Below are 25076 nucleotides of genomic sequence, written 5' to 3' on the forward strand. Positions count from 1 at the left end.
GAAGATAAAAACAAATTTTGGAGAAATGCAAAACTTAATAAATATTAACTATCTATGTGTCAGGCACTGCACTTGGACCAGATGACAGAGTGACAATAAGAACAGACAAGTACCTCATGGGCTCTTCAGAGTCCTTCAATTTTCTAACTTTCACCTCACAAATATCCATAGAAAGTACTGATCACCAAAAATCTTAACAAAAAGCAATCATGTCCCATTTCTACTTTATTTTCATCTTAGACTTTACAGTATACTTACATATAAACACCTCCAAATATAACTAGTGTTAGTTTTACGATGTAAACAATAACACGAGCCAGGAGTTGTTCTCATAAACCCAGATTCATAGTGCCCTTACTCTTATGAATGAAATTATAATCTCCCTCTCTAAAATGAGAAATACAAATCTTCAAAAAACAAATAGAAGTTTTTATTGCTTTTACCATTTCCTACCCCATTCAAGTGAGTTAACGCCATGATACAATTTTGATGGTTAGTCTAGTAATTTACACTTACTAGCTTGTTCCATTACTGCTTTTAATGGTGGCTCAACCCTGGTGAAGAGGGAAGCACATAACTGTTCAAACTGGGCCCTGTGGGAAAATGAAATAAAATTCATCATTTTGGGATATAAAACTCAAGTATATCTTCTAAACAGAATGAAAAAAATCAGACATGATCTAAACATAAAATAAGCCAACACTACTTTTTTTTTTTTTTTTTAAAGATTTTATTTATTTATTTGAGAGAGAGAGAATGAGAGACAGAGAGCATGAGAGGAGGAGGGTCAGAGGGAGAAGCAGACTCCCCGCCGAGCAGGGAGCCCGATGCGGGACTCGATCCAGGGACTCCAGGATCATGACCTGAGCTGAAGGCAGCCGCTTAACCAACTGAGCCACCCAGGCGCCCCTAAGCCAACACTTCTTAAACTGAAAACATACACCGTACCTGTTCATTTTACTAGAAACATCAAGGTCATTCATGAAACACTCAATGTTCAGTGGAAGATCTGATGCATTTGCACTCATTAGCTTCTTCAGTTTTTCACATTCCTGATATAAACGCAACAAGGCCCGAGAATTTTCTTTCACATTTATCTTGTATTTGGTCTTGAACTCCTCACAGAAGTAGTCTACTAAAGCCTCATCAAAGTTCCTGCCACCCAAATATGGATCAAAGGTGGTAGCCAAGACCTGTTTAACCAAAAAACCAGAACTGAATTTTCAGAAATATAAATGCTTTCAAAAAGACAAAAACCAAAAAAAAAAAAAACCTTTTAAAATTAAAGTCAAAGCCAAAGAACTTGTGAAAAATCACAGGGGTGTCAAAGCTTGCTATTGCTGATATCAATTATCACTTATATTTAGCCAACATACTTACCCATTCTGAATTATCTGTTTTGGGATGCAGATCCATATATAATTAAAATTAATTCTATTTCTGAAATAACTGAGTTACAACAATTAAAACTTCACTATCTCATATCCATTGGTTCTACAATAGCACCGAAGAGGTAGGCCAAAAACCAAGTTCAGGGAGTAAGTCCTAAGTATGTAAACAAAACAAAACAACCAAGAAAAGCCAATTCGAAGATTAAATTTAAAATACTGCAATTGGTCAATTTACAGGTCCGAAATTAGGCCTTCTGACTACTATTAAAAAAAAAAAAAAGTGAAGAGGAGAGACAAGAATATAATAAACTTGTTGAGCAATGAGCCCCAGCCAGTGGATGGACGGAAGAGGAGTAGACAAGTCATAGAACTTCAACACTAAACCTCTTGAAAATGCAGGAGCAAGATATCTAGTCTCTCTCCAAGGAGAGCACAAATTACTACTTACACTAGTCACTTAAAAAATAGAACCCCACCGTTGGTGTGGCTCATCAGGTTTTTTTCACAAGGATATGTGATGGAACAATAGTAAGCCCTATAGAAAGCTGTAAACTAATGTGATGGGATGTCATCCCAAGACTCGCATGGAGAATTCATGGATTGACTTCTTGCTAGGACCAGTACTACCCAAAATTAAATGCAAAATTGTGTTGGTATGTGACTAGTGCAAACATGCATCCTTCTGGACAGAAGGGACATAGATATGGTTACTCTAAGGTATCTACTAAAAAGGAAGGAAGGAAAATGTTCTTAAGTTAAAATTCAAGACTAAATAGCAAAGATTAAAACAATTTACAAAAAACTACCCTATATTTACTATGAGTCATTTCCTTTGAGTTTTCTGATTACAAGGATGTTACTATAAACTGTGAGACAAAAGGCTCTAAAAGGTCCATTGGATAACCGAAAGTATTTCATCTTCTAAGTAACTTCTACACATGTGACTAATGGAGAGAGAGAGAGAGAGAGAGAGAACGTAAGTATGGATAAGATGATCAATATAAAAATGAATATAAAATCCAATACAAACTATAAGATGAGCACACAGAACTAAATGATGCCACATTATAGAAAATTCTGATTAGAACTTCTGGATAAGGAAAGTTTATAAAACAAAGGGAATCATTTTACAAAATGTTTCCTAAGTATATTTATGGATAGTAATGTACTTAATGTTCCCTGATAGGTGACTTAACATCTTGACAATAATAAAAATAGCTAATATATATTACAGTATAAGGCATTCCAAGCATTTTATATACATTAACTCATTTGTCCTCAAAAATTCTGAGGTAATTACTGATATTATCTTCAAGTGGGGAGCCTGAAATTTAAGGTTATGTAACTTGCTCAAGGTCATAGTTTTTAAGTGGCAGAGCACTTAGGTTCTCTATATTTTCTTACATGCTCTTAACCATTAAACTTATATATAGCAAATCATTTATTTACTTACTTTAAGTTTTCCTTTGTTAAAAGCACAAACTGAGACCTGGTAAGCAGAATGTCCCATATCAATAAATATTACATTTCTTGGTTTCTCATCTAATGGGGGAAGATCCTGTTTATAAATTCCATATGCTAGCGCGACTGTGTAAGAACAAAGAAATCACGTTACTATCAGGATAGCAATCACGTGGAAAACAAAAGATAAGTCATTTTGATACTGCACTTTAATAGAGAGTAATATAAATTATTAGTTTCAAAGTAAATAACTTTTTATAATTTGGTTGTTTTTAATTTTTTCTCTATCCATCTATAACATAAATGATTCTTACAGCAAATGTAAGACATGTTTAACTTCTAGCAAAATATTGTACTACAAAAACCAAAGGTTACAAGAGCCAGTATATAATGAGTTTAAAAAAAGATAAATGCTTTATATTAATTGGGAAAAAAACCCCCAAAAACTAGAACAGTATTTTTCTGACAGTGATTTTCAAATTGCAAAGTGCTCACCTGCAGTAGTTTCATTCATCAACCTCAAACAATTTAAACCTGCAACCTGGGCTGCAGCCATCACAGATCTTCTCTCAGCATCAGTGAAAAAGCTAGGAATCTGGTATTTTAAAACAGTAATATATTGGTTTGATGTACTATATTTTAAACATTTCATCAATTAAAAATGTAAAATAACTGCTCTAAAACTTACGTAGGGCTTGAGGCAAAGAATGGTGTTCTAATAAAATAAACAAGAAAAAAAATACTAGTTTTTTACTTTTTGGCAATTTCTATACCATAAAGTGTTGACCTAAGTATGAACACAAATTTAAAGCAATTAATAAGATGGAATAATATTTCAGGATTTCCAAAATATGTTCATCTAAATCCTTCTTGTGTTGGGTCTGCTCTATGGAAAAAAAATGTTTGTTCATCTTTAATAATGAAAAATTGAAAGCCCAAGACTGTTAAAATGAGATTAAATATATCTTGGTATATCTGAATAATGGAATCTTATGTAGCTGTTAGAATCAGGCAGATCTGAATGGTCATGGAACAGTATCTATATTGCATCAGAAAAAAGGACATGTGTAGCATGATTTTTGTGTAGGTATATGTTACCCAGGAGAATATAGTACCCAAAGGTTTACAGTGGCTATTATCTCAAAGCGAGGCAGGAACTATATTGCAGAGGACTTAGGAGCATGTGCTTCTTTTAAAATCACCAAAAAAACATTAAATGTTTAATTAATGTTAATTAAAGACTTTTTCAAGTGGCAGTACAGTATCAAAAAATAAATTGAGACTTAAACTTATAGTTAAGATTCACATACACTTCATTCTGTCAAACTAAGAAGCACTTTGATTTGTGTCTACAGACAGATTTCTGAGAAGAGAATTAAGTAGGAGCGCCTGGGTGGCTCAGTCAGTTAAGCATCTGACTTAGGCTCAGGTCATGATCTCAGGGTCCTGGGATAGAGCCCTGCTGCGGGCTCTCTGCTCAGCAGGGAGTCAGCTTCTTCCCCTGTCTCTCACCCTACTCGTGCCCCTCCCCCTGCATGTGAGCCTTGTGTGCTGCGTACGTGTGTGCTCTCTCTCTCAATAAATAAAATCTTAAAAAAAAAAAGCTAATTAAGTATATTCATGTACAAAATGACTTGGGGCTCTTCCAATTTAAGTAAGTTGTCTCCAATTTTATTGCTTTTTGAAGCTAGAATTTTTTTTTTTTTTTTAAAGATTTTATTTATTTGAGAGAGAGAGAGCGAGCATGAGAGGGGGGAGGGTCAGAGGGAGAAGCAGACTCCCTGCTGAGCAGGGAGCCTGATGCGGGGCTCGATCCCGGAACTCCAGGATCATGACCTAGCCGAAGGCAGTCGCTCAACCAACTGAGCCACCCAGGTGCCCTGAAGCTAGAAATTTCATTTAACAGATTTTTTTTTTTTTTTTTTTTTAAGATTTTATCCATTTGACAGAGAGAGACACAGCGAGAGAGGGAACACAAGTAGTGGGAGTAGGAGAGGGAGAAGCAGGCTTCCCGCGGAGCAGGGAGCCCGATGCGGGGCTCGATCCCAGGACCGAGACCATGACCCGAGCCGAAAGCAGATGCCTAACGACCGACCCACTCAGGCGCCCCATCATTTAACAGATATTAACAACAGGAAAAGAACTTGAATTTTGATAAACCTGTTTATCCTGATTTTGGTATTATCCTTCTGACAAAAATCTAAATTATAATATAGACTTTATTTAGTACTCACTGAGCACTTATGTACCAGGTACTTTTCTAACCACTTAGGGATATAATAGTGCATAAAACAGAGAGAGGCGCCTGGGTGGCTCAGACGGTTAAGCGTCTGCCTTCGGCTCAGGTCATGATCTCAGCATTCTGTGATCGAGCCCTGTATCGGGCTCCCTGCTCCAGCAGGGAGTCTGCTTCTCCCTCTCTCTCTGCTGTTCCCCCTGCTTGTGCTGTCAAAAATAAATAAAATCTTTAAAAAAAATAAAAATAAAAAATAAAACAGAGAAAATACTTCCCCTATATAGCTCACAATGGGTCTATCACACTAACTACACAAAGTAAATAATGGCCAAGAAGTTCATAATGTTCTCTTCTGACAATTTCTGATGTGAAATTACTATCAAGTATGGTTAATAGGGATGGATTTGAATTTAAGATGGATTTTAAAACCAAACCCACTTTGATGTATACTTTCAAGTGGCAGTACAATGGAAGAGTTATAAGCAGAGGCTTGAGAATGAACTACAGGGTGTGATTTCTGGCTTACAACTTATTAGCTCTATTGATTTTGGGCAAATTATTTAACTTCTGTGTGTCTGTTTTTTAATCTATAAAACTGGAGTTAAAAATATCCTACCTTCATAGGGTGGTTCTGAGGATTAAATGAGTTAGTACATATCAAATGCCCATAACAGTGCCCGGTCAAAGGTAAACTCTATTATTTGCTTTTTTTTTTTTTTAAAGATTTTATTTATTTGACAGAGAGAGACACAGCGAGAGAGGGAACACAAGCAGAGGGAGAGGGAAAAGCAGGCTTCCCGCTGAGCAGGGAGCCCCATACAGGGCTCAGTCCCAGGACCCTGGGATCATGACCTGAGCCGAAGGCAGATGCTTAACGACTGAGCCACCCAGGGGCCCCTATTATTTGCTTTTATTAAATGGTCAGAATATAAAATATTAAAGCTCTATTACTTTTCTCTCATTAAAAAATTCTAAATACCTATAAAAATCTAATTACTAAATTCCACTGGAGTTCATAATCTGATTCTATTTTTCTGAGGACATGAGACTCTCGAACTTAGGTAGGGAAGTTTAATAGTATTAGAAATATACTCACATTTAAGTGGACAACATGTAACTTCAAAAAGTTATCAGTATATAATGGGATCTCAAGAGATAGAGGAAATGATGGAATGTTCTAAGAATCCTTAAAGACAGACTTTTTCTTTCTGAAAAATACTGCATGATCTCACTTATATGTGGAATCTACAAAAGTTGAATTCATAGAAGCAGAGAGTAGAGTAGGGGTTACCAGGGGCAAGGAGGTGGGGGAAATGGGGAGATACTGGCCAAAGATTACAAAGTTTCAGTTATGTAAGATGAATAAATTCTAGAAATCTAATGTATAGCATATGGTATCTGAAGTTAGTAATACTGTATTGGATACTGGAAATTTGCTAAGAAAGTAGATCTCAGGTGTTCTTGCCACCAAAAAAAAAAAGTACACGAGGAGATGCATATGTTAGTTAGCTCAACTGCAGTAATCATTATCATTTCACTATGTATATCAAAGTGTCATGATGCACACCTTATACGTAAACAATCTTTAGTTTGAAGGAGGCACTATGGGTGGGTGGTGCCTGGGTGGCTCAGTTGGTTAAGTGACTCCCTTGGGCTCAGGTCATGATCCTGGAGTCCTGGGATCGAGTCCCGCATCAGGCTCCCGGCTCAGCGGGGAGCCTGCTTCTCCCTTTGACCCTCTCCCCTATCATGCTGTTTCTTACTCTCTCTCTCAAATAAATAAAATCTTAAAAAAAAAAAAAATGGCACAATGGGATTCTGGGAGGGTGATAAATATGTAATATTGATAATGATTGATAGTTGTGTGTAAGCATGTCAAAATTTCTGAAAGTATAACATGTTAAATATATCCAATTTTTCATTTTAAAAAAGATTTTTTTCTGATACAGAATATATGAATATACATAATCTCAAATTCCCAAATGGGAATTTTCAACTTTGCCATAAAATGTTAAGGTCTCTATAAGTGGGAAGTTAAGGGCGACCAGGAAAGATTCTTAGGTAACTGGAACGTATAGCAGTCACTAATCATATACATTGGTTTTTTAAGATTCACGGATTATCACAACTGACTTTACGGGAAACTAACTTAATCCTAAACTTTACCAAATAAGGTGGGTTTTTTTTTAAAAAAAAAAAAACAAAAATAAAAATGGATTTAGATTATTTACTAAATTAGATTGGAAAGAATAAAGAGAAGAAAAATATTTCAATAGAATATTAATATACTGTAAGGTGTGATTTAAAAGTACTGAAGTAAAACTTACTGAAATCACACAGTCGGCCACTGGTTTCTTCAAAGCATTTTCTGAAGTCTCTTTAAGTTTAGCCAACAGCATTCCAGTTACTTGCTCAATTGCAAAAGGTCTCTCTTCTTCTAGGTACCGCACCTAAAACCAAAAGTTGAGATATTTATTAAGAGTCATTTATTCATCCAATATGTATTTTGTGAGGATCTACTCTATACATGATAGATAAGACAACAGTGAAAAAGACAAGTTTTTGCTCGAGAAGTTATATTCTTTTTTTTTTTTTTTTTTTAAAGATTTTATTTATTTATTTGACAGAGAGAGACACAGCGAGAGAGGGAACACAAGCAGGGGGAGTGGGAGAGAGAGAAGCAGGCTCCCCGCACCGCAGAGCAGGGAGCCTGATGCGGGACTCGATCCCAGGACCCTGGGATCATGACCTGAGCTGAAGGCAGTCGCTTAACCAACTGAGCCACCCAGGCGCCCTCGAGAAGTTATATTCTGAAAAGATTATTCTAGTATTATAACCTCTCATTTCTAAAGTTCAAGTGCCTTACACATAGTAATATAACCAAATTGTTCTCAAAAATGTCTTCCTGCATTAGCTCTCTGCCTTTCACAATAGTAATTTTTTTTTTTTTAAAGATTTTATTTATTTTTTGACAGAGAGAGACACAGTGAGAGAGGGAACACAAGCAAGGGGAGTGGGAGAGGGAGAAGCAGGCTTCCCGCGGAGCAAGGAGCCCGATGCGGGGCTCCATCCCAGGACCCTGGGATCACGACCTGAGCTGAAGGCAGACGCTTAACGACTGAGCCACCCAGGCACCCCCACAATAATTTTTTAAAAAGATTTTTATTTAAGAAAGAGAGAGAGTGCACGCGTGCACATGAACGGGGGGAAGAGGGGTGGAGAGGGGCAGAAGCAGGCTCCCCACTGAGCAGGAAGGCCGATGGGGGCTCGATCCGCTCGATCCTAGGACCCTGAGATCATGACCTGAGTTGAAGGCAGATGCTTAACTGACTGAGCCACCCAGGTGCCTCTCACAAAAGCAATTTTTATCATTCACTTTCCAGGCACATAATGAAGGAGAAAAAGATCAAATAATCTTTCTTTTGAAAGTTAGAACTCTTCTGGGTTTAAAATGAAAGCTTTAGTCATACAGTTCTAGGAAAAGGAAATGCGAACATCAGGAAAGAAAATTTCTTATTAAAAAAAAAAGAGGTATAGGGCGCCTGGGTGGCTCAGGTGTTAAGCGTCTGCCTTCGGCTCAGGTCATGATCCCAGGGACCTGGGATCGAGCCCCACGTCGGGCTCCCTGCTCAGTGGGAAGCCTGCTTCTCCCACTCCCACTCCCCCTGCTTGTGTTCCCTCTCTGGCTGTCTCTATCAAATAAATAAATAAATAAAATCTTTAAAAAAAAAAAAAAAGAGGTATAGTATGTATTATTCCAAGGTTTCTGGGAATAATCATAAATTAAATATTAGAGATGTATATATGAAATTTCAAAATTATGTTTTTTAGACCAAATAACCACCTCATCTTATACACAGGTTTAGGAGTAGGTTGCATTTAAGCACACAAAAGGAAACTTTACAATGCTTCTTGACAAAGGAATACTGGAAGATGTGTGCTTTAAGTAATCAAACCCTATTATAATAACCAATAAATTTACGAGCAATACAAAGTTACCTTGGAACCCATATAATTACATTTAATTTACTGAAGAAAAAGTTATGTCTTACTTCTGTGTCCTCAGTGAACATAATTTTGTTCTCTAACACTAAACTTTGGAAGAGCTTCTCTCAAGCAGCACAACATACGTGCATGTAAGTGTATATATGTATATTTATGTGGCCATGTTCATCCAGGTGAAGTACATATCAGTACTTCACTCCAGTTTATGGCTAAATAGTATTCCATTGTATAGATCCCACATTTCATTTACCCACTTAACAGCTAATGAACACTTGGACTGTTCCTACTCTTTGGCTATTATGAACAATGTTACTACGAACAATCATGTACAAGTTTTTGTGTACACGTATCATTCAATTCTCTGGTGTATATAAATAAGAGTGAATCTGCTGGGTCAAAAGGTAACTATGTTTCGAGGTATTCTGTTAGTTTCTGAAAAATCAACAAACATGTTTTTGTTAACTAATCTACAACTTACTGTCTCAGGATGTAGAATTAAAAATCAAGAATCAATCTCTTACTTGGAAGTAGAGTTTGCTTTAATATAGCAATTAATATACTTATGGGGTCTATTTTTCTAAATCACTTATGGCTCTGCCTTTATTGCTTGAAAACTGTTCACCTCTAAAAGTTCTTCAAATAATTTTTCCTTGACAATAAAAGTATTGTTTGGATTTTAAAAATTATCTAATTAGAATTTTTTTACACTCACTAAAGCTTACTACAAAAACTGAATCTTGGTACATATGTACTGCATCCAGAGGAAAAAAGTTAAATTACAAACAGGCAATATTATATTTGGTTTCTTGAATTTAAATATGTTTGTACTCTGAGAAGCTTACCTTAACTCCTGCACTTCCATTAGGCATCTTCTGCAGTTCATAAGGAAGCCTGATCCTTTCGGTTTGCACAATGGGATCATCAAATGATCGCCCGTGAAGCTTTTTGAAGCCATGAATTGTATTTCTTACATTCGTGACTATCTGTTGGCAGTAAACACTTTTATTTATCAATATTTAATGAATGCAAAATAAACACTATGCTAATACTTAATACCACCAAGTCTCTTCATCCTACACATTTAAATTTAGAATTAGACACAATCATTTGTCTGGCTTCCAGCTGACAGTAAAATTATACAAGAATGTATGCATCATATCTATTGCCCCCCAAATTCTCTTCCTATCCTAAGAATGTAGACTCAAAATTAATGTTTTCAAAAAAGAACAAAAATGTAAAACTTTTCAAGTAATACAGTGAAAATCTATCTATAACTTATCTCTTTGTTCTTCCTCAACCTTTTGCTTTAGTGAATTAGGTTTAAGTTCTCTTCCTTCCACATTCATTACTGTGTTTTTACTGAAACACTTTTCCATATTGCCCCCCCCTTTTTTTCCTCTTAATATCTAGTTCTTTGGGAAACTTCTCATGCAGCAAGAATGCAATTCCTCACTGTAGAGAAGTGCTCCTAGGCTAGTAAATTTAAACTCCTTCCGTGTAGCATGATGCAAAAATTAAAGTGTCTTAATTTGCAAATGGCTTGTATTTTAGCAAAGTAATTTTTTCTTTAACTAGAACATGTAGTTCACACTATAGAATAATACTGAGATCCAGTTGCTGCCCTCTTAGTTAAAGCCAAATAGATCTTGCTCTTCAATTACGAGATGAAAGCTACTGGGATGCTGAATTACCACAGTGGTCTCTTTAAGAGGAGTAATTTTAGTTTGCTTTCTTCAGAGACTCTGTTATCTATGATATGCTTAGAAGATCACACAGAATATGAGATGTAAACTTTAGTGAAGAAGTCATTTTGGCACAAACACATTTGTTTATGTACAATATGAAAGTGTAGGAGAAGATAAACATTTTCATATATAGGCCAATTAGAAGACAACCTTGATAAAGTCTTAAGCAAAAATTCCTAGATAAATGAGTCAATTATCCTTATAAAGTCAGGAGGGAAAAAAGCCCCATTAAACAAAGTTATTTTATGAGGAAAAGAAGACTCAGGTACACATTAAAATGTAAGAAGTAATTGTTAGGGCTTTTGGTTCAGGGAAATAAAGTCTGAGGAAAACGAACTTCTAACAAAGAATGTTAAAAGTAAACGTTCTACTTATAAGCACTTCAGAAGCCTAGAAATACGAATACTTAAACAGATTCCATGTAAAGTAGCTACATTGGGTTACTGTGGAAATTAGTTCTTCCATCTTTCCCACCTTCTTTTACAAAGACATTGCTTACTTGTTGAAGTGTATATTCTAGATAGGATACCTCTTAGAAAAGTGACCATACAGGGGAAAAAGTGGTGTCATATGGTAGCAACACCCTAACTTCAAAACTAAAAAGACTTTTTAAAAAAATAAAATATAAGAAATATTTTGCAACCCCCAAAGCAAAATATATCTATTAAAATACAAAGATACTCGGGTCTGTCAAATTTCCCTCCTTCTCTTTTCTCACTCTTAACTATGTAAAGTGGAAGCTTAGTTACCAAGATTCCATTAAATTCTTCCTGTAAGTCAAAACATCTACATTAACAATTTACCTGGCTCTTAGCTGCATTTCCAATGGCTCGAGTTCTTGATCCCAAAGATATACAGGCCCTAAACAAGCGAAAAACACAAAGTTTGTTCCCATGGTATGTTTAAATTGATATGCCATCATTCTGCCTCTCCTTATGAAAAAAACGAGTTAAATGGATTAACATAATCAGGTATATTCTAAAAATAGGTTAATGGACATCAGAACTTTCCATATTTTGGTTTCATAAGTAATGGAATAGTGGTCAGAATGTTAGAATTCTTAGAATAAATGTTGCTAATAGCTGGCAATGCTCTGTTGGCCCCCAAAATTGTTTTTCAAATTCTATTGGTCTATGACCTCCTAAAAAAACTGTGTTCAGTAAGGCCAGGTTGCATGGATCTAAATCCAGGCTCTGTAATCTTGTAGAAATTACTTAACCATTATTTGTCTCAGTTTCCCATCTGGAAGATAGTGCTGATAATAATACCTACTCACAGGTTTGTGTGAGGATTAAATGAGTGAATATGGGTAAATGCTTTGAACACTATGAATGCTCTTTTTTTTAATTTCTGCATTTAGATGTAATTCTGCTTATAAAAGCAAGTGTGGAGCAACATTTTCATCAAAATATCATTTCATGTTATAATTTAAGAAAGTGTTTCCATGATTTTAGTTGTAATTACAGGTACCATTCATATCAACCACTAACTATGAGCACTGTGTGTATACTAGCTACAATCACTATTGTTGGAGAATTTATAGTCTACAGAAAAAAAATCAACATACAGGACTATGACCATACGGACTATGAATACTAGTGAAAAAGAATAATCACTTCTATATAAGGCTTAGGAAAAGCAAGCGGAAGAGGTGATTTCTGAATTAAGATCTGAAAGAAGAGAAAAAATTTTAATACACATCTGTTTTGTTCATAAGGACATTCTCAGTATGTAGGGATATATCTATTCTCAATATGATAACCATAGTGATCCTCTTCAAGACTAAGGTCATGAAACTCCCCCTCCAATGGTGTTTTGTCTCACAAAGCAAAAGCTTAAGTCTCCCCAACAGCCAATAAAACCCTTCGTGGTCTGGTCCTTGGCTGCTCTACCCTGTAACTTCAATCTAGGCACACTGGTCTCCTTGCTATTTCTAGAATAATGCAAGCACACTTCTTACTCAGGGCCTTTGTACATGCTATTCTCTATCTCTGGAACACTACTAAATATATCCATCCAAATGGCTTACACACCTCTCTCATTTTTTTTTTCATGCCTCTGCTCAAATGTCAGTTTATCATCAACACCTTTTCTATCTTATATAAACATTTTCTGCTCCTTCCCAACATATACATCTCCTACTGTTTACCTAATTTCATTCTCCTGCATAATGTATCACCATCTGATACAATTTATTTACTGACTGTATCTCCACACCAGGGCATGAACTCCCTGAGGGCAGATAACGTGTGCTCCATTCCCTTGATCTGCACTACCCAATCTGGTAGCCACTAGCCACACGTGGCTAATAAAATCTAGCCAAAATAAAATATTCAGTTCCTCAGAATTATTCACATTTTAAGTGCTCAACAGCCAACTTTCAAGGGCTTAACAGCCGTATGTGGCCACTGAGTATACAGAGAACAGAATATACACAGAACAGGGGCGCCTAGGTGGCTCAGTCCCTGTTAAGTGTCTGCTTTCGGCTCCAGTCATGATCCCAGAGTCCTGAGATCGAGCCCACACTGGGCTCCCTGCTCAGCGGGAAGGCTGCTTCTCCCTCTCCCACTCCCCCTGCTTGTGTTCCCTCTCTCGCTGCCTCTGTCAAATAAATAAATAAGATTTAAAAATATATATATATATACACACAGAAGAGATAATACATAGAACAGAAGAGATATACAGAATAGAAAGTTCTACTGGACAGTACTGGCCTAGATCATTATCTGGTAATATAGTAAAGGTACTTATTGAATGAATAGCAAGATGGCTCCTAAGGGTAATGCTTATTTGGAGAGTAGGAAGAATACAACTTGGATAATTTCATTTGACATTTTGATAGTATTGGGGTCAGATTATACAGGGCCTCAAATGACAGGTTATAAATTTAACATTTATTTCAGTAGGTAAAGGGAACTCATTAAAGGCTTTTGGATAAAGAAGAGAACATTTCATGCTTATATAGAAGATGAACTGAAGAGGAAAGATCCCAGAACAATGCCCCCCCTCTTTTTTTTTAGTAGGCTCCATACCCAATGTGGAGCCCAACATGGGGTCTGAACTCAAAACCTGAAGATCAAGACCTGAGCTGAGATCAAGAGTCTGACGCTTAACTGACTGAGCCAACCCAGGTGCCTCCCCCAGCCCTCCCCCGCCGTCCCCAGAACAGTGCTTTTTAAGGGTTGAACAAGACACTTTTATACTGGGGGCCACAGCATTTTCAGGAAGGGCAAGCAGTTAAATTCATTTAGTTAACAAATTTCGGTTGAGTAATTTATGCCTGGCACTCTGTTAGTTACTAGAGATACAGTGAGGGGAAAAAGACATGGTTTTGGCTCTCTTGGAACTTACAGTGCTCACACACCTGAAAGTAAACTAGGTGCTACAAAAGAGGGTATACCTGATGCTAGATGAGTAGATAACAGAATTGACCTAGAGGAGGAGGATCCGGAAAGGCTCACCCGAGGAAGTGATGAGATTTTATGGAAGAGTAAATGATGATGGGGGTGGAATTAAAGGAGATTTGGCAGAGATCATTTTGACCAGTGAGAACTGATGGGAGGAAGGCTAGAAGTTTTCAGTAATCTATACCAGGATGATGGCAGCTGAGAGGGGGAGAAGGAATTAAGGGATATTTAGGCGGTAAGACTCAAAGGACTTAGTGACAGACTAGATCTTCACTGTCTAATATGGTAGCCACCAGCCATATGTGATGATCAAGCACATGAAATGTGGCTAGTATGAATTGAGATGTATTCATTTTAAGTGTGAAACATACTCCGGACTTTGAAAATTTAATATTTAAAAAGGAATATAAAATATTTCACTGATTTTAAAATATGGAAATAAGATTTTGGATATGTTGAGTTAAATCAAATACATAAAATTAATTTCACCTGTTCCTTATCTTTTTGGTGTAACTACTAGAACATTTATGCATGTTGCTAACATATTTTTACTGAACAGGGCTGGAATAGATAAGAGGAAGAGGCAAGTATCACGACTAATGTCTAGGTTTCCCATTTGCATAAGAGGGTAGAGTGGTGTCATTTAATGAGACAGAAAACACTGTAAGAGGGACAGGTTTGAGGATGGACCATCGCAGTGCTAATGTGGACATGCTGAGACTGAGGTATGTTTGAGACATCCAAGCAGATGATCTCTTCCAAGTAACTCCTTGATTCAACATAGTCCCTGCCAGAGTAGAGTATTTGCATACCTAATATGGTTATCTATGTGGATGGTTGGCATTCCATCCTAAAGTTTATGAGAGAAAATATGGATTTGCCACCTCTTAGTCTACTTTATTATAATCTGTCCTTTTCTCAACTCCATTATTTGGACACACATAAGAATACTTTTAATTTTTTAATACTAGGCTCCATCACTTCAGTACATAGATAATCTTATTCTTAGGTTGATTCTCTACAAGTTCACTTCTCTTAGAACACAGGAGCCAAATAATATTGATTCAAGTATCAATTATTAAGTACTAGATTCTTTGAAACGTGCTGCACACATATATCACTTCACAGAGAAAGCTAAACAGTTATCATTACTAGATATTCTCTAAAGTTAAAAGTAGACAACTTTTAAAGTTTAAACAATTTAGTGTTATAGCTTGGAAATACCCAGTTTCAATACACAGAAAACCTTCCTCACATAACTAAAAAAGTGCTTCAAACTCCTTCCTTTAATTTTCTTTCAAAAAGATTCTGGAATACAACCATTAAATGAATACTTGCTAAGTATTTTCAGAAAAATCAAAATAACTAGCATCTCTCAAAACTTTTACCTGACTTTACTAACACCAAGGGAAATAAACACATTATACCATACTTTAGAGGCTGACACAAAAGTTTTTATAGAAAGGATATTCAGTTTACCCAAATGTATACTGCATAATCCATTGATATTATACTTTCTATACTTTATTTCAACTGCTCTTTAGAAATTCCATCTTATACCTAAAAACAAACAAAACAAAGGGTTTACAATGCAGCCTAAATCTATAATTTCCAATCTGATATTGCCACCACAGTGGTAATCCCAGATTCTCAGAGAATGCCACAAAATTCTAAACAAAACTTCTAAATGTCCTATGTCACTTTTGGTAGAGGAGGGGCATGAAAATCAAATGTGAGGTGTTAATTTAAGAAAGCTGTATTTTGGGGCATCTGGGTGGCTCAGTCTGTTAAGCATCCTACTCTTGATTTTGGCTCAGGTCGTAATCTCAGGGTTGTGAGATCAAGCACCATGTTGGGCTCCACCCTCAGTGGACTGTCTGCTTGAGATTCTCTCTCTCCCTCTACCTCTGACCGCCCCCCCCCCCATATGCACGCTATCTCAGATAGATAAATCTTTAAAAAAAAAAAAAAGCTGTATTTGTATTTTCCCTTAAAACTTAAAATTAATTTTCTTTCTGTCTTATAAAGTCTATTAAGGCCAAGCACAACCAGGCTGGAGAAAACACGTACTGCCAAAGACTATGAGATTCCTCACCTAAGAGGTCAGTACTCTTTTTTTTTTTTTAAAGATTTTATTTATTTTTTAGAGAGCGAGCGAGAGAGAAACAGCATGAGAGGGGAGAGGGTCAGAGGGAGAAGCAGGCTCCCCACTGAGCCGGGAGCCCGATGTGGGACTCGATCCCAGGACCCTGGGATCATGACCTGAGCCGAAGGCAGACGCTTAACCATCTGAGCCACCCAGGTGCCCGAGGTCAGTACTCTTTAAATTTGCTCACTTTGTCAGTCTCCACTAAGGATTCAAAGACTTTTGATTTTACCACTTTCATTTTAAAAATAACCCTATTTTAAAAATTGTCAGCTTTCCCTTGCCAATTTCCATAAGATCACAATTACTATTTATAGCCTCTTCTGTTATCAAGTACATATTAAGAAAACAGTAACTGAATGAATGATGATATGAAAGGGCCATCAATTGGTTTAAATCAGGGGGTCAACTCCTGAGATGCCAGAAGCATTCCCCCCAACGCCTCACACCCAGAGTGTCAACCAAAAATGTATCTTCATATAATTGTCAGATGTGCCCTAATGGGCAAAATTTCCAACTGAGAACCACTGCCTTATAGCACCATTTTCCAAATATTGCTCTGTGGAATATAATTCCCTTGGAGGTTCAAATAAGTTGGGGAAAATATTCTTTCCTGGGAGTTTCAATGCCTATAAACAAATTAAGGGATCTGAGAAGGTCTGCAGTAAAGAAAATATATGGTTATTATTTCTCAAGGTTAACTATCTGGAAAAAAATTGCCCTAGAAGGAAGTGGGGGAAGAATATTCTCAAAAAGACTTACGGTTGGGGCACCTGGGTCGCTCAGATGGTTAAGCCTCTGCTTTTTGGCTCAGGTCATGAACCCAGGGTCCTGGGATGGAGTCCCACATCCGGCTCCCTGCTCAGCGGAGAGCCTACTTCTCCCTCTCCCTCTGCACCTCCCCCTGCTCATGCTCTATCTCTCTGTCTCAAATGAATAAATAAAAAAAAATAGACTTATGGCTGCCATTTGCTTTCTAGCTTGCTACTTAGAAAAGTAAGATGACTTTTTTTTTTTTTTTAAAGATCTGAGAGAGAGAGAGAGTGCGAGCATGCATGCATGCATGCATGGAGGTGGCGGGGCAGAGAGAGAATCCTCAAGCAGACTCCCAGCTGAGAGTGGAGTCCAACAGGGGGCTCCATCCCAGGACCCTGAGATCATGACCTGAGCCGAAATCAAGTCGGCCGCTTAACCAACTGAGCCACCCAGGCGTCCCCAAAAATAAGATTTCTTTTAGGCATATATGATTTAGTAATAACAAAAACTTTCCAGTCTTTCAGTATGGACAATGGATAAAACTTAACATATAAAAAATAAAAATTTAAGAGTTTCTAAATGCTTTTTTTTTTTTTAAGATTTTATTTATTTGACAGAGAGAGACACAGCAAGAGAGGGAACACAAGCAGGGGGAGTGGGAGAGGGAGAAGCAGGCTCCTGGCTGAGCAGGGAGCCCGATGTGGGACTCAAACCTGGAACTCCAGGATCATGACCTGAGCCGAAGGCAGACGCTTAACGACTGAGCCACCCAGGCGCCCTCCATGTATAATTTTTAACTTCCCACATAACTACTAATGGCCTACTGCTGACCAGAAGCCTTACTGATAAGTTGACACATATTTTGTTATATATATTATACACTGTGTTCTTATATTAAGCTAGAGAAAAAGAAATGTTAAGAAAATTATATGAGAAAATACATTCACAGTAGTGTATTGTATTTATCAAAAAAAAAAAAGTCCACATATAAGTGGACCTGCACAGTTCAAACCCATGTTGTTCAAGGGTCAACTGTACTTAGGTAGACATATTTAAAAAGCTGATTAGTTGTATTAAATTAGATGTATTTAACTGTTAGATACGTTATTTGAAAAACTGATTATCTTAAAATTTGACAGGTCAAATTTCAATAGCAATGCACTATAATTTTAAAGTTCTTTTGATTATGACTGACTAGACAAGGGCTTTGCAAATTACCATTTGCCACCTATTTTTGTAAATAAAGCTTCATCAGAACACAGCTATGCTGATTAATTTGTATTGTAGTGACCACATACGAAAGACTACCATAGCATGTTAAACACCTTAAACTCATGATAGATAGTATATAATTTGTACTTATCCTTCCTTGCCTTCTAGAAACTTTTCAGAATTTCTCACCCACAAATTTAAGGCAATAACTAAAGATTCATTTTGTTTTATCATAGAAAATATTCATATTGAAAGATTTTATAGTCCTAGCTTTGGCCATGCTAATGTGTGAGCCATCTGCCTTTCCACTCCACTTAGCACAATTAAAAAAAAAAAAAAAAGGAACTCATTGAATTTTTGTCAATAGCAAAATAATAATTTGAAACGTCCACTAATAGTAGTGCATCTATCAATGGAATACTGTACAGCCCATTTAAATAAACAAGGTAAATTAGGTCAAAATGGTAGAATCAACAACACAAGAAACAGGTGTTGGCAAGGATGTGCAAAGGGGAACCCTCTTGCACTGTTGGTGGGAATGCAAACTGGTGCAGCCACTCTGAAAAACAGTATGGAGGCTCCTCAAAGAGCCAAAAATAGAACTACCCTATGATCCAGCAATTGCACTACAAGATATTTACCCAAAGGATCTAGAGAGTATTATGCTAAGCAAAATAAGTCAGAGAAAGACATGTACCATATGATTTCACTCGTGGAATTTAAGAAACAAAACAAGCGAGCATAGGGTAAAGAAGAGAGAGGCAAACCAAGAAACAGATTCTGAACTATAGAGAACTAATGGTTACCAGAGGGGAGGTGGGTGGGGGATGGGTGAAATAGGTGATGGGGACTAAGGAATGCAGTTGTGATGAGCACTGGGTGTTGTATGGAAGGTTGAATCACTAAATTGTACACCTGAAACTAATATTCCACTGTGTGTTAACCGAAATTAAAAACTTAAAAAAAATAAAAAATTTAGGGTGTCTGGGTGGCTCAGTCATTAAGCGTCTGCCTTCGGCTTGGGTCATGATCCCAGGGTCCTGGAACGAGCCCTGCATTGGGCTCCCTGCTCAGTGGAAAGCCTGCTTCTCCCTCTCCCACTCCCCCTGCTTGTGTTCCCTCTCTCGCTGTGTCTCTCTCTGTCAAATAAATAAATACAATCTTTAAAAATAAATAAATAAATTTAAAAATGAGGTAAATTAGCACTATACACACAAGTTTGAGATGTTCACAATATATGTTGAGAAAAAGTTGCAAAATACATACCATGTAATTCTACTTTTGTGAAAAAGCAAATAGAAAAACATCCCATTATGTACACATACACTTGCATAAAACTAAAAACATACATATTAAAGTTTACTAGGTGGTTGGGAAGGGTTGGAGATTTACTTTCTCGTTTGTATTTAAAATATTTTAAATCAAAGTTAACGTAAGCTCAGAGTAAGATACACAAAGCCAATTCATATGGTACAAAGAATATTTAAATAAAATATAAAAGCCTCCCCTCACCTCCCCAACTCTATCACCAAGAAAAGTCCTCCTCCTTCCCAACTATAGCTACTATTAACCTCTGGAGTTTGGAATTTCCTATGTATAAAAATGTTTATTTTTAATAACCCAAAGTGGTGATTTCTACCTGTGTGCACTGAAGAGGACTTCTCAAAGTAATGTATAAATAATATATTCCCATATTTCCAGATTATTCATACACTGGTAAAGAAATAGGGAAAAAGGAAGACAGAAAACCAGAGAACTGAATACTAAGTCTGATCATACAGAATTTTGATAAAATACACCTAACAAAAATCTCTTGAAATACTTTCGCTTAAAAAATCAGTTTTACTTATTGTAAAATATGTTCAGAAAAATTCAAAACATTACAGACTATGTATTAAAAGCACGCCCTCCATAATTCTACCCACAAGAAATATGCAGTTTGTAGTTTACAGTCTTCCACATTGCTTTCCTCCATATACCAACCTATTTTGTGTTGGTACGCATTTTAATGAATTTTTCAAACAAAATAAGATCTTCTACATGTTCTTAAAATAACTTAAAACCATTTTAAAACAGTAGTTCTTAGAAACTAGTCAGAAACAGATGAATTTATTGATACTAGAGCAAAGATGCTTCTCAGTCAGATAATTTGTTCCTTTGACTGTTATATCCTCATTAACCTAATATGGATATACCATCCTTATGCCAATGGATAATGGAAGGACACTGAGGTTCTGGGGGTAAAAGAGGCCTGAAACTGAATCAGTTTCATTGCTTATAAGTTCTTGGCCAAAACAGTTAAGTTTGCTTTAAGGTTATGAAAAAAGCTAGTACTATCAAACTCAAAGAACTGATGTAATATGTATAATAGAAGCACAATGCCTGTCACAGAGCAATCATTATTACCAACAAAAGCAGCATGTTTTAGCTGATCACATGCTTTCGTCTAATATTGAATGAAGGTCCTTGGCTACAGTTTTCTTTTCCCATGTATATGAAACTAATCACTTTGATATAATTAAGCCTGGGATGGAAATTCCAATCCCCACATCTATGCTTAATTGAACAATACAAACTTATCCAAAAATGTGCATACTCAGTTATTCTAAGAATTTATTTGAAAAAATTATAAGGGTCAAACATTTAGTTACAAAGATAGTTATTGCAGTATGGCTTATAAAAAAAATATGAACAACCTCACTGTCCAAAAAGGGATGGATTAAAGAAAGGATTATACAAACACTGAAAACTAACGGTATAGAGAAGCATGTATTACATAGAGGTTACCAGACTATAATCTATCCTTGAAACACAGAGAAAACCATCTGGAAGTTTTATTTCTGGGTGGAGGAATTAAATTTTTACTTTCACTTTTTAATGTGCCTACATCTCTACAATGAACATGTACTATTTGTGTGACAATTGTTTTAAATAAGAAAATGTTCTGAAATTAATTTTTTCCTCTTCAACTTATGCATGTTAATTTCCTTCTCCCTTTTCAATTTATCCATGAGAGAAGAGCAGCTAGTACAGCCCTCCAACTTTACAGAAGGGGAATCTGAAGACTAAGTTAAATTACTTGTTCTTGGTCCCTTAACTGTAGGCCAAAACTTAAGGAATTATCTTTTCCATTAAACTGTCCTTGGTTTATACACCAGACCTTCCCATGTATACATAATCAAGTATGTTAAAGAATGAAACAAATGTTAAAAAGCGTAAATGCCAAAACCAACTAAATGGAACATTTCCTTCCTCTTTCCACAAGGTCCTTTTGCAATGTATTTGGAAATACCTATGTCTTACTACCTTAGTGGCAGTGAGTGGAACAGGGAAAAAAAGTTTTTGAAAGGTAGTTTATCTATATCATTAAATACTGTGGTGTATTAGAAAATTTACAGGTTCTCTAATAGTTATGCTTTTTGCAAGATACGTATTTAATAAACAAAGGTGCAGGGATCTGGAAAAGCTAGGTTTTCACTCAATAATTTAAGCTCCACAGAGTAAATAGAGAGTTAAGAACAGACTACAGTCAAGTATTAGTTCAGTAACAATAAAAGATCCTGAGGTAAATAACAGTACACAGCCATGAAAAGAAGGGCAGAGTTGCTGATGCAAGCTAAGAATACTTCCACCTTAGCAATTTTCTAGTTTGGATTAGGTTCATTAAATCTAGGTATTAGTGACTCTTACACACTGATCAGAAATATCATATTAAATCTCAGCCATGCAGAATTAGCCAATGTGCCTAAGAATAGTAGCAAAGAGACTTCTAGAACATGAAAATAAGCAGCCTAATTTTTAAAGAACTCTCTGTAAGTCTGGCCAGGTTCTTTAAAGTGTCATGGCACTACTAAGACTTCTGAGCCGTAAATGTAGTATCGGTCTTACAGTTCTGGTTTCTGATCTTTTAGGATAAGGCTTTAAGGATTAGAGGAATGTCCATCCTATACCCCTCACTTTTTCTCCATGAGGCTAAGTCCCTGAAGCCAGAGACTGCCCTCATTAACCTCTACTCTGCTGAAAGAGGACAATGGAATTACTGGTTCTTTTCTGGCAGCCCGTATCTGTTGTGGCTTAAAACAAGATCTTGCAGACATAAAGTCATAAAACAGCTCACAATTACTGCTTCAGGCTCTCATTGTGCACAAAGGCTGGAAAAAGCCGTAAAAGAAAGCAAAACTTGTAACAGTACTATGAAGATTAACTGATCTATGGTCATATTTGAGAATTTAAACATGAAAAATTTCAATAGAATATAATGTATATATCTAGAAAAACGTGGTATAAAACCTTCCAGAATATTCTTTGAAAGAAACCAAAGCACAGACTGCTTCAAGTAGGCTACTCTTCAACATCTCCTCGACATATTTTTAAATTATTCATAAAATCATAGTAATTTTATCATTTAAAGGCTTAGCTTAACACTGATCTTAAAATTAATCCATATTTATATAATTATATTTTGGGTCATCTTAAAGCGTCAAATCAAGATGTTTAGTTACTTTTCCACAGAAAGTAAGACAGGAACAGTTGGTTTGTTCACAAAATTACCAGTAACAGGAGCTGACAATAAAAGCCTAGTTTTTCATAGACCTGTCTTTTAATTATTCTTTGTCTAATTATTCTTTGCCAACAAACTTCGCAGACCAGAGAAACAATGGAACGTGTGGAAACATGTTTCCGTGACATAATGCCACTCCTAAGTCTTTCATTAAGTGTTCATAAAGGAATCGTTCCACAGTCCTGTTTATACAGGACAGCCGCCTCTGATTCTTCTATTCATTCTGTAGACATTCGCTTTTGATAGGTTCTAGCTGCACCGCTTTCCATTAATGGACATACATTACCAATACAATACAGGAGGCCAACAACTCCCATCCCCGATTCCCTCCCTATCAATGCATCATTAATATACGCCACTAGAAACCAGTCCGATTACCTCGAATTTTCAAGGGCACTGGGGTAAAACCTCGAACACCTCAACAACTTACCAAAAAAAAAAAAAAAAAAAAAGGCTTTCTGGGCCAGATGAACCTGCAACTCATCTTCTGGTGTGTGCAGTCTAAGCTTTCATCTCTTACTTTTCTGAAAAGCTCTCACTCAGAGATGGGGGAAAGAAAGAAGGGCAGAATGAAGAATTCTTTACTCAGCTAATGGGAGATACCCGCCCGCGGCCGATAATCCCACGCAAGCCCTGCTAGAGGTAACCAGACATCTTTTCAGAGATCTGTTCGGGATATCGAGGTGGTTCTGCACCACCCCCCGAAAACTAAAGCAGGCCCGCTGGGGAACAGAGGCCGGGGTGGTGATGTGGGCGTGAGTGGGTACAGAAAGGAGATACGCCAACTATTAGAGTGAAGTCCCTCGTCCCTTAAGGAAAAGCAGCTTTGCAGTGAGACGAAGTCCGACTCCCACCTGGGCCCGCCAACCAGCGGTCTCCAGAGATTGCAGTTGATGGACTGCACCTGTCATCACAAGGTTCGGCGCGCAGAAGAAACCAGCCAGCAGGACCAACGCAGGGTCGGCAGAAAACGTTTGTTAGGGTCGGGGTTATGATCGAGCCAAGACACTTACGGGGTACACCTGTCGCTGTACTCATTGGCGATGGTCTCGATGCCGCCACTCCTTGCTACAGCGATGTAGCAGTTGAGAAAGCCGAGGTCAATGCCAACCACAGACATCCCGCCGCCCAATGGTCGGGGTGCTGGTGCTGAAGCCTCCTGTGCGGGAACCGCGTCCTTTTCTGAGCTGTTGATCGAATAACTGTGACTCCTACGAGAAGCAAAGGAGAGATGACCCGAAGTCGCTACGCATTAAATCTAGGGCAGCGCGTCCGGGACCAGAGGAGGAAACAGAGGCCTCCAGCACCGCTAGCTCCGCCGCCTCGGTCTCTCGCCACTGCGGTTCGACCGCCTCCAACCGGCAGTTACAGAGGTCTGCGCCTGCGCGCTCGGCCGCCGGGGAGGTGCGCGAGCTGCCGCTCTACGCCCGAGGCTGCTCCACGCCTCCACTTCGGCCCCTTCCGTCAGTACTCGGGCAACGGCTGCCCGAGAAGCTGAGGGTTCGAGAAAGATCTGGAAAATGGAGGCGGCTGAGCCAGCTGAGGGTGGGAGGGAGAAGGCGGAGCGGGGAGGATCAGGGAGGAGAGGACGCAAAGCGAAGGTAGTTTGCTCGCCATCGCGCGGCAGCTGGGAGAACTGCGAGTGGGTTAGGTGAGAGGCAGCCGGCCGGCCCCGCGCTTAGCCAACGTGTTTTGAAGCATCCCTTTTGGGTTGTTTGTGGCAACGAGAGGCACGCCTATCACAGCGGCTGGATACTGCCGAGGCTTGCCCGAAGTGGGACGCGCAGGCCGGCAAAGGCTGGCCTGCGCCCACTCCTCACTCTTTCCCGACGAAGGGCCACCCGCAGCCAGAGTACCCACCCGCCAGCCTCGCCGCCCCGAGGGGCCCATGTGCCGCCAGCCGCAGCGCTCGCAGTCTGACCGCGCGGTCCTGCCGCCCGCCCACTGCGCCCGCCGCGCCGGGCTCTGTGAGGTGGCGCCCATTGTGCCGCATGGCGGCAGCCTCGCCTGCCTGCAGGGGCGCCGCCGCTCCCGGGGAAAGGAATCCTTTTCATTGCGCTCGCGGCAGTCTTGTGTGAAAGCCAACGGAACAGATTTAAGGGTTTTGTTTTTCCTTACCAGGGCCTGAAATGCCAAAAAACAAACTTCTGCCAGGA

At 38.0% G+C, this 25076-nt stretch overlaps 1 protein-coding gene across 2 annotated transcripts in view; it reads right to left on the reverse strand.

Annotated features, from left to right (window-relative positions):
• The window catches only part of HSPA4L (heat shock protein family A (Hsp70) member 4 like), a 48410-nt gene extending 24115 nt beyond the window's left edge, over positions 1-24295 (reverse strand). The window contains exons 1-8 of one of the 2 annotated variants that reach the window (XM_021681467.1): positions 23934-24295; positions 11642-11699; positions 9936-10076; positions 7416-7538; positions 3348-3447; positions 2845-2978; positions 949-1193; positions 517-593 (exon numbers count right to left, since the gene is read on the reverse strand). In XM_021681467.1, the coding sequence (XP_021537142.1) occupies positions 517-593; positions 949-1193; positions 2845-2978; positions 3348-3447; positions 7416-7538; positions 9936-10076; positions 11642-11699; positions 23934-24040 (985 nt within the window). In that variant the 5' untranslated portion in view covers positions 24041-24295. The remainder of the gene's footprint in view (positions 1-516; positions 594-948; positions 1194-2844; positions 2979-3347; positions 3448-7415; positions 7539-9935; positions 10077-11641; positions 11700-23933) is intronic. The other variant, XM_044912628.1, reaches the window with a different exon arrangement.
• Between the last annotated feature and the right edge of the window lie 781 nt (positions 24296-25076).

Source organism: Neomonachus schauinslandi, chromosome 2 (assembly GCF_002201575.2).
Source record: "Neomonachus schauinslandi chromosome 2, ASM220157v2, whole genome shotgun sequence".
Classification (NCBI taxonomy): Eukaryota; Metazoa; Chordata; class Mammalia; order Carnivora; family Phocidae; genus Neomonachus; species Neomonachus schauinslandi.